The 10,705-nt window shown below is 33.8% G+C and overlaps 1 protein-coding gene across 1 annotated transcript; it reads left to right on the forward strand.

The window, feature by feature from the left end:
• LOC109725182 (ER membrane protein complex subunit 3) lies at positions 226 to 4,553 on the forward strand. Its single transcript, XM_020254276.1, has 8 exons — positions 226 to 463; positions 1,144 to 1,237; positions 1,473 to 1,592; positions 1,666 to 1,714; positions 2,644 to 2,743; positions 2,851 to 2,912; positions 3,042 to 3,100; positions 4,178 to 4,553. Exons 1-8 carry the CDS (start codon positions 312 to 314, stop codon positions 4,280 to 4,282), a joined length of 741 nt encoding a protein of 246 aa, XP_020109865.1. The 5' UTR covers positions 226 to 311; the 3' UTR covers positions 4,283 to 4,553.

Raw genomic sequence — 10,705 nt, forward strand, 5'->3', positions numbered from 1 at the left:
CATAACGCGGAGTCATTTTGAATAACGGAGAAATATATGACAAGTATATTTGAAATAAAAAAAAGTTAGGAATGTATAAGATATTTTTAAAGTTTTGAGGGGTATACTAGATATTATCCCTATTTTTTAATAAAACATATTCTCGAAATTATTATTATTATTATTATTATTATTATTATTATTAAAATTAATTATGTAAAAATTACGTCGTATATATCTCGTCGACCTCCGAAAAAGGCGTTTTGTCCCTCTTCTTCTTCGTCCCCCGATCTCGATCTCTCCGGCCTAGGGTTAGGGTTTCGGCGTCGGCGATGGCGGAGGACCTGGTTCTCGACACGGCGATAAGAGATTGGGTCCTCGTCCCCCTCTCCGTGGTGATGGTCCTCATCGGCATCCTCCGCTACTTCGTCTCCAAGCTCATGCGATCCACCCAGCTCCCCGATGCCAAGGTCGTCAAGGAAGGGTAGGTACCTCTCTCTCTCTCTCTCTCTCTCTCTCTCTCTCTCTCTCTCTAGGTCTCTGGATCTCGATTTCGTTACAAAAGTGGGGTTTTCGGGTAGTTTCGGGCCCATGGGAGTGGTCTGTGGGCTTAATGTCGAATTAGGAGTAAATTTTGATCCCAGCGCTCTCGATCGTAGTTCAGATTGCAGTGTTGGCGGTGGTTCTCTCTTGCGCGGTCTCTGGATCTCGATTCTGCCCTAAAGGTGGGATTTTGGGTAGTTTTTTTTGGCTGGGATTGATCACGGAAGTTATTTATCGAGCACAAAGTCGAATTAAGTATAAATTTTGATCCTAACGATCTCGATCGAAGGTAAGAGTTTAGTGTTTGTGTTGGCTCGTCTTCTCTCGTGGTTCTGGGTCTTGATTCTGCCCTAATGGAGGGGATTTCCGATAAATTTTGGCCTAGATTGATCGCAGGGGTCATATATGTAGGGTTTAACATCGAATTAGGAATAAAATTTGATCCTAATCTCTTAATGGTAGGCATGATTTCAGTTTTGGGACCAAGGGGGTGAATTTCGGGACCTGTTGCGAAATCCTAAATTTTGGCCGGTGTTACTAACCTAAAATTAATTCTGTAGGATTGGATCAAATGATCACTTTTTCATGGCGGTGATTAACTTGGTGTTGCATTGGTTTCAGGCAGGTGATTATTAGGGCGAGGAACTTGAGGGCAGCTGCGGGTTTCATCCCGGCAAAGGCATTTCGGGCTCGAAGGATTTATTTCACCAACGAGGTAATTCACTTCAAATCATTTTCTTTGTTGTCTTCAGTTCAATTTTTGTTCCAGTTGGTTCGTCTTATAAATTTTTGTCGCATTTCCGGGCAAACTTAACCATGATAACCAGTATGAAAAGACACAATCTGCTACTTAGGATCTGACCTTAATGTTGTTGGATGCTATTGACAATTTATTATATATCATGTTGAATTTAAAAGCTGATCAAAGTTAAATTGTTGGGCTATTGTAGGAGAATGGCTTACTGCATGTTCCAAAAGAGCAAGCGCAAAATGCACAAGCACAAATGTTCTCAGATCCAAACATGGCAATGGACATGATGAAGAAGAACCTCTCGATGATTATACCGCAGGTACTGCCATTAATATTTCTCCTAATAACTCACTTATCTTCTATAACCAAAACTTCACATCATTCTGTTTCAGACTCTCACATTTGCATGGGTGAACTTCTTCTTCTCTGGTTTTGTCGCGGGTAAGTTTTTGCCTTTTCATTGTGACAAGGTGAAACCTTCATCGATTATGTTAACGACAGTTCTTTTGGATCTTTAATGTTGCTTGGACCTTTCCTACTGCTAGAAATTGTGCTTCGTTGTTGGTACATAGTAAGATATATTTAACAATGAATTGTACCTTAGCAAATAGATATCTGCATTTAGGATTTAATTTTTGTGCTCATTGAGTCATTGTGGGTCAATTTAAAATTCTAGCTGTTATTCAAGGAAGGAATTAATTTCTTCATTCAGGCATTCGTTACCTTTCTTTATCTTGTTTGATTTTATGGGAAAATGCTGCAGCTGTTTATGGCAGCCATAGCCACACTATGTGTATTTGCTTCTTTTTTAAATCTCGTTAATACACGTCCAAAATATATTCAGTGAAAGTCGTGTTATGGGAGGCTGGTACAAAGTAGCCAAGAATTTACTTATCTATATCCCTTTCTTATAGTAGGTTTACTAAAAGCTAGACCACTCCTATCCCTTATAATCACTCTAGATAATTTTCAAACATATATATCATAATTGGGCTGATCTTGTGAAGATTCCCCCTGAATAGTTGTTGCTTGTAGAGTATGCTATTGGTTGAATCTTGTTAATTTTTTATGTGCTTTCGTTCTTTATTTTGTCGCCCTTTTCTTTTCTCTGTTTAGAAGCATAGGTTAAGTCGTAAATTTCTTGAAACCTCCAAAAACTGCTGGCTTCTGGATCAAGTCTTTGTAAACTGTTGGCTTCTGGTTGTACCACTTTTCAAGAATCATGTTGCCTTATTAAATAAAAAAAACTGCTACTGCTATCTAGTTGCATATTTCACCAAGCCCCGCGTTCCTCAATAAATGAATGAAACTTTTTGGGCGATGCATCTGAGTTATTGTTGTGACTATTTTGTGTTTGTCTCTCTTTTCAGCAAAAATACCTTTCCCTCTGACGCAAAGATTCAGGGGAATGCTACAAAATGGTATCGATCTGAGCACTGTTGATGTGAGCTATGTCAGCAGTCGTTCCTGGTGCGCCTTTTTGCACAAATAAATTTCTTTGGTTACCTCAAGTAATTTCTTAATTCTTTTTTTTTAAGCCTTAGTTATTATTCATGATTCATCTTTGTTTTCATTAGGTACTTCCTTAATTTATTTGGGTTGAGGGGCCTATTCAGCCTTATCCTTGGTGAAGAAAATGGTCAGTAGTTAACCTCACTGTTGTGTTTCTTTTTTTTAAAAAAAATTGTGTGATAATTGGGCTAAGCAATTTTATAATTTTTATTAATATTTGGAAAATTCTATATGATATATTTTTTATTCTGTACAGCCGTGGATGACACCCAGAAAATGATGCAAATGGGTGGATTTGGTTTCGATGCGTCAAGGGTATGGTGCTCATAACCGCTAAAACTATGTGCGATAGTAATAATTAAATTTTATCATGCTCATCATTGTGCTGTGATCCGATACAAATGCGTTTTTTTAATAAGAGTTTCTCAAAATGGTTTTTAAGCTATCATCACATTGAATTAAGATAATTGGTTGGAGACCCGTTTCAGTTTTCTTTTAGCCGCCGTGCTTATTTCTGGAAGAAGTTTGTCGACGTCTCCTTTAAATTCTATACATTCCATTGATAAACTTTTAGCGAATAGTTATTTATTACTCCCTTTATGATGGCAAGCAGCTGGTAGTATTAACTCCTGGAAATAAAGATAAACAAATTCTTGATAATATATTCTCGTTTTCTTCTTGAAAGAATAGACAACTAAAAATGTGTGATAAGTTGGGCATTTAGATCTTAGTAAACCCTTACAGGAAACCTCTAAGCTAATAAAAAAGCAGGATTGGCTGGCTCTCTTTGGTGCTTATTACGTGTTAAATATAAAAATATTTAAACACCATTCTCTACTAACTTAAGTTTTTAACGATTATTTTGTATTATTTGACATTACATAACAAACTGCTCAACCCTCCCTCAGAGAACCAAAAATAAAAGGCAAATTTTTTTATGGTGGTACACGGGCTGCCAGTTCCGGAACTTCCAGTTCTACTAGGCCCAAAAAAAAATTTCTTCCCCCCTCTTTCTTATTGAAATTACTGAGATGCCCGTGACCTCGTGATTGTGACGCACCATTGTTTGATTTGCTTGTGATACACCCATTGCACTTGGAATGTTGCACAAAAGACCCCCTCTTAAATTGCAGTTGGATATCGGTTACTTTTTTTGTGAAATCTAAATTAGGACATCTAAGGTTTCTTTCCTGGGTAGTTTTGTCTGGTCCTCTAGAAGTTAAAATCATCACTGATTCATATTCCACTCTCAATCTTCTCTGAAAATGCCGCTGTATTCTCGCCGCTTTACTTACCACTGAATTATGAAAAACCTTTTGTTTCTCGTCTGATGTGCAATACAAATCGAATGTATGAAGTTCACAACTTTTGGTTCTCTTTGCTGTCTTTTAGAGCTTGGCCGCGGAAAAGGACAGCCTCGATATCATTCAGCATGAATGGACGCTTCCGAAGATGGAGCAGCGCGCGGAAGAAGTGTTGAGAAAGCTAGTTAAGTAAAACAAAATTCCGCACCACCTGCATAAGACCCAATCTGAGCTTAACTCCTGTTTTGAACATCAGATGAAGGATTTTTTTTTAATCTTTTTGTTGATGATTAATGTTTACTAGTTTTTGTACTTCCGTTGGGCTTGATAAGCTAGAAACTTAGATACAAAGAACAGTTTTCCAGATCAAGTTCTTCGTCGTGCAGAGAGAGTAATTGCTTGTCTTTTCTCTAATGTATGGATATTTCTTACGTTGTTTCGCAGTAGATATTTTCTTCTCGAAAGGAACCGAAATGGTAACAAATTCAGTGCTTTCGATATGTCGCATTATTCTGCCCTTTTGTTGTGTCACAATTCGAGAGTCTTACTTTATTTTTCATTCTTGTCGCAAAATCTGTGTCTGCGAAGCATTTTCGGCATATTTTGTCAAGGAGGAAACACAAAAAAGGAAAAAAAAAATGGAGGTTACATTATAAAGGTATCAACCATTCATAAAGTGGTTCATCCAACTGCATGATACTTGAATGCTTGAACCTCATGCAGAAAATATCATTGGCAGAGAGAGAGAGAGAGTACTGTGCTTCTGGCTGGATTTGGTTGGAAATGAGCATTTGAAAATTGAAATCCCAAATATGGAAAATCTATTTTGAAATTTTTTATTTTTTATTTTTGGCTTTCTAGCTTTAATAAAGAACTGTTGCTAAATTTTAGGTTCTGTGTAGGCCTGTTTCTACTACTGCTTATAGCATCATCATCAGCCTCTTATTAAGTGTTAGGTAAAGAGGAAAATCTGGAACTCCTGTTGCAGCAGAAAGCGAAAATTAGGAGATTCTGATTTTGAGAAAGAAGCAAAAGCTCCAAATCTCCAATTATAATGCTTTTGATGATGATTCTAGTGCGAAAAGTTGTTGTTGAGGGTATGTCAAGATTATCATTCTTTTAGGGCCTGTTTGATTTCTTGGAAAATAGTTGAAAATTATTTTCTGAAGAAAAAAAAATTGTGAAAAAGAAATTTTTTTCTATGTATATTTGTTTGGTTGGTAAGGAGAAAAATGGAAACCAGTTTTTCATTTCTATTTTGCTTATTTGCCATTATGAACGTTTTAAAATTTAGTATAATACTCACAATTTTTTTACAATATAAATAATAAATAATAAATAATTAAATAAAAATAAAATTTAATTATATTTTGGTATAGATAAAATAATTTGACAAAAGAGATGCAGACGGTGGAGAGAGGGAGATTGGCTATGCCGTATATATAGAATTAGGCTATTATATTATTAATAGTATAATGCATTTGGTTCTATTAGATTTTCGACCCTTGGATGAAAATATGTGCGGCTAGGATGAAAGTAATTTTTTAGAATTGAGTGGGTGGTTGGTTGAATAATATGATCTAATGGATGGAAATAATCAGAATTTATCTAATGGTGGAAAACTCGACAGTATTAAACACTTGATACTATCGATAGTATAATAGCCGGATTTTATATATATATATATATATATATATATAATAGGGTTACTATACTCATTATAAATCTCTTTGTACTCATAAGTTTTCAGCCGTTAAATCTACTCTTTTTATCATTTCCACCCGTTAGATTATACTATTCAATCAATCACCCACTCAACCCTATGGAACTACTATCATCCTAATCGCACTTCCGGTCATCTAACAATCGAAAATTTATCAGTATAAAGAGGTCTATGATCATAAGAATATAGTAGATTGGGATAATAGTGGGAGATGGTGGAAATGATGGATTGAGTGATAAACATACACCAATGAATTAGAAAAGAGGTTTTTCTAAAAAAAACAGTTTTCATCTTCCTTAAAAATATTTGAAAAACGAAAAAAAGATTCGTGAAATATAAAAAAATAATTTCTCAAAAAATTTATTTTTTCTGTGAACCAAACACACGAAAAATAATTTTCCAGCTTGAAAAAAGATTTTCAGGGTATTTTATAAGGAAACAAACAAATGGCATTAATATACAGGTTCCTTTTGAAATTCTAGAAAGATTATATATATTATGTATAATAAAGAAATAAATAATTTATTTTCATTTGTAATATCTCACAAAAAGTTGGTTATAATATATTTTCTCTAATCCCATCGAAAAACAAAAAAAAAAAAAAAAATTATGCTTTTACTATAATACTGCTTTGACTAACATTTGACAAACCTTTAATACCAAACAGGGTTTTTTTTTTTTTTTTTTTTTTTTCTGTTTGGTATTAAAGGTTTTGTCAAATGTTTAGTCAAAGCAGTATTATAGTAAAGCATAATTTTTTTTTTTTTTTGTTTTTCGAATGGGATAGAAAATAATATATTATAACCAACTTTTGTGAGATATTTACAATGAAAATAAATTATTTATTTCTTTTTATACATAATATATATAATCTTTCTAGAATTCAAAAGGAACCTGTATATTAATGCCATTTGTTTGTTTCCTTATAAAATACCCTGAAAATCTTTTTTCAAGCTGGAAAAATTTTTCGTGTGTTTGGTTCACAGAAAAAATAAATTTTTGAGAAATTATATTTTTTTATATTCACGAATCTTTTTTTCGTTTTTTCAAATATTTTTAAGGAAGATGAAAACTGTTTTTTTAGAAAAACTCTTTTCTAATTCATTGGTGTATGTTTATCACTCAATCATCATTTCCACCATCTCCCCACTATTATCCCAATCTACTATATATCTTATGATCATAGACCTCTTTATACTGATAAATTTTCGTATGTTGAAGATGCCGGAAGTGCGATTAGGATGATAGTAGTTCCATAGGGTTGAGTGGGTGATTGATGAATAGTATAATCTAACGGGTGGAATGATAAAAAGTAGATTTAACGGCTGAAAACTTATGAGTACAAAGAGATTTATAATGAGTATAGTAACCCTATTATATATATATATAGGCTAAATGCTACTATTCCTATTAATAGGATAGGAGCACTTGTCCTATCAAGTTGTTCTTGATGATCGAGATTCCGAATCGATTGATCGGACCGTTGAAGTTGATCTAGAGTATTGAAATATCTAGAAACTAAAGTTTCATAAATTTATGTAATGTTTACATGGTGATCAAAGTGTCGTAAAATCGACAATTTTTACGGCCTATATGAGCCGTTTGCTGTTTAACGGTGAATTTTTGATATGAAAATCTTTATACTATTTAGATAATGTTTGATAACTCTATTACGAACTGAGAAAGTTTAACCTCTATTTTAAGAGGTTATTCATTTATAACCGTTCATTTTTCAACTCTTAAGAATGAACTTATAATGATTTTTAATATTAAAAATTTGGTTCTAAATATTTTTAATTGTGTAGATCAACTTCAACGGTGCCGATTATCAATTTGAAGTTCGATCATTCAAATCGACTTGATAGGAACAAGATCCCAATCCTATTAATAGGATAGTAGCTGGTCCTATATATATATATATATATATATATATATATATATATATATATATATATATAATATATATATTATTAAATCGGCATATACTATCGATTAGTATCAAGTGTTTAATACTGTCGAGTTTTCACCATTAGATAAATTCTGATTATTTTCATCCATTAGATCATATTATTCAAACCAACCACCCCACTCAATTCTAAAAAATTACTTTCATCCTAGCCCGCATATTTTCATCCAAGGGTCGAAAATCTAATAGAACCAATGCATTTCATACTATTAATTAATATAATAGCCTAATCTATATTATACGGCATAGCCAATCTCCCTCTCTCCACCGTTCTGCATCTCTTTTGTAATTATTTTATCTATACCAAAATAATTAAATTTTTTTTATTTAATTATTTATTATTTATTATTTATATTGTAAAAAAATTGTGAGTATTTACTAAATATTTAAAACTTCATAATGGCAAATAAGCAAATAGAAATGAAAAACTGGTTTCCATTTTTCTCCTTACAACCACAACAATATACATAGAAAAAAATTTCTTTTCACAATTTTTTTTTTCTTCAGAAAATAATTTTCAACTATTTCCAAGAAATCAAACAGGCCCTAAAGAATGATAATCTTGACATACCTCAACAACAACTCTTTCGCACTAGAATCATCATCAAAAGCATTATAATTGGAGATTTGGAGCTTTTGCTTCTTTCTCAAAATCAGAATCTCCTAATTTTCGCTTTTCTGCTGCAACAGGAGTTCCAGATTTTCCTCTTTACCTAACACTTATAAAAGGCTGATTGATGATGCTATACAGAGTAGTAGAAAACAGGCCTACACAGAACCTAAATTTAGCACAGTCTCTTTATTAAGCTAGAAAGCCAAAATAAAAAATAAAAAATTTCAAAATAGATTTTCATATTTGGGATTTCAATTTTCAAATGCCTCATTTCCAACCAAATCCGCAGAAGCACAGTACTCTCTCTCTCTCTCTGCCAATGATATTTTCTGCATGAGGTTCAAGCATTTCAGTATCATGCAGTTGGATGAACCACTTTATGAATGGTTGATACCTTTATAATGTAACCTCCCATTTTTTTTTCTTTTTTGTGTTCCTCCTGACAAAATATGCCGAAAATGCTTCGCAGACACAGATTTTGCGACAAGAATGAAAAAATAAAGTAAGACTCTCGAATTGTGACACACAAAGGGCAGAATAATGCGACATATCGAAACACTGAATTTGTTACCACCGGTTCTTTCAAAGAAATATCTACTGCCGAACTATAAGAAATATCCATACATTAGAGAAGACAAGCAATTACTCTCTTTGCCGACAAGAACTTGATCTGGAAAACTGTTCTTTGTATCTTAATCTAGCTTATCAAGCCAACGGAAGCTACAAAAACTAGTAACATTAATCATCAACAAAAGATTAAAAAAAATCCTTCATCTGATGTTCAAAACAGCGAGTTAAGCTCAGATTGGGTCTTATGCAGGTGTGCGGAATTTGTCTTACTTAACTAGCTTTCTCACACTTCTTCCGCGCGCTGCTCATCTTCGGAAGCGCATTCATGCTGAATGATATCGAGGCTGTCCTTTTCGCGGCCAAGCTCTAAAGACAGCCAATGAGAACAAAGTTGTAACTGTCACACATTCGATTTGTATTGCAATCAGAGAGAAACAACAGGTTTTATAATTCAGTGGTTAAGTAAAGTGGCGAGATACGCAGCTTTCAGAGAAGATTGAGAGTGGAATATGATATCAGTTGATGATTTTAACTCTAGAGGACCAGACAAAGCTACCCAGGAAAGAAACCTTAGATGTCCTAATTTAGATCACAACAAAAGGTAACCGATATCCAACTGCAATTTAAGAGGGGGTCTTTGTGCAACATTCAAGCGCAATGGTTATCAAAGCAAATCAACAATGGTGCATCACATCATGAGGTCCTCAAGGGCATCTCAGTAATTTCAATGAAGGGGGGGAAGAAATATTTTTTATGGGCCTAGTAGAACTGGAAGTTCCGGAACTGGCAGCCCGTGTACGCCATAAAAAATTTGCTTTATTTTGGTTCTCTGAGGAGGGTTGAGCAGTTTGTTATGTAATGTCAAATAATACGAAATAATCTTATTCTCTAAAGCTTAAGCTAGTAGAGAATGCGTGTTTAAATTTATTATATTTAACACGTAATAAGCACCAAAGAGAGCCACATCCTGCTTTTTATTAGCTTAGAGGTTTCTAAGGTTTACTAGATCTAAAATGCCCAACTGTATCACACATTTTAGTTGTCTATTCTTTTCAAGAAGAAAACGAGATATATTATCAAGAATTTGATTATCTTTATTTCCAGGAGTTATACTACCAGCTGCTTGCCATCATAAAGGGAGTAAAAATAACTATTCGCTAAAAAGTTATCAACGGAATGTAATAGAATTTAATGGAGACGTCGACAGACTTCTCTTCCAGAAATAGCACGGCGCTAAAAGAAAACTGAAATGGGTCTCCAACCAATTATCTTTAATTCAATGTGATAGAGCTTAAAAACCATATTTGAGAAACTCGTATTAAAAAACGCATTTGTATCAGATCACAACACAAAATGATGAGCATGATAAAATTTAATTATTACTATCGCACATAGTCTTTAGCGGTTATGAGCCACCATACCCTGACGCATCGAAACCAATCCACCATTTGCTCATTTTCTGTGGGTGTCATCCACGGGGTCCGCACAGAATAAATTATACATATGAATTATTCCAATCAATTAATGAAATATAAAATGCTTAGAGCCAATTGTCAGCCCTAATTTTTTTTTTTAAAAGAAAAACGAAACACAACAGTGAGGTTAAACTAACTGACCATTTCTTCACAAGTATAAGACCTGATAGCGTCCCCTCAGCCAAATAATTAAGGAAGTTACCTAATGAAACAAGGATGAATCCAATGATATAACTAAGGATTAAAAAAAAATTAACAATCTCTCTCTT

This window comes from Ananas comosus, linkage group 19 (assembly GCF_001540865.1).
Source record: "Ananas comosus cultivar F153 linkage group 19, ASM154086v1, whole genome shotgun sequence".
Classification (NCBI taxonomy): domain Eukaryota; kingdom Viridiplantae; phylum Streptophyta; class Magnoliopsida; order Poales; family Bromeliaceae; genus Ananas; species Ananas comosus.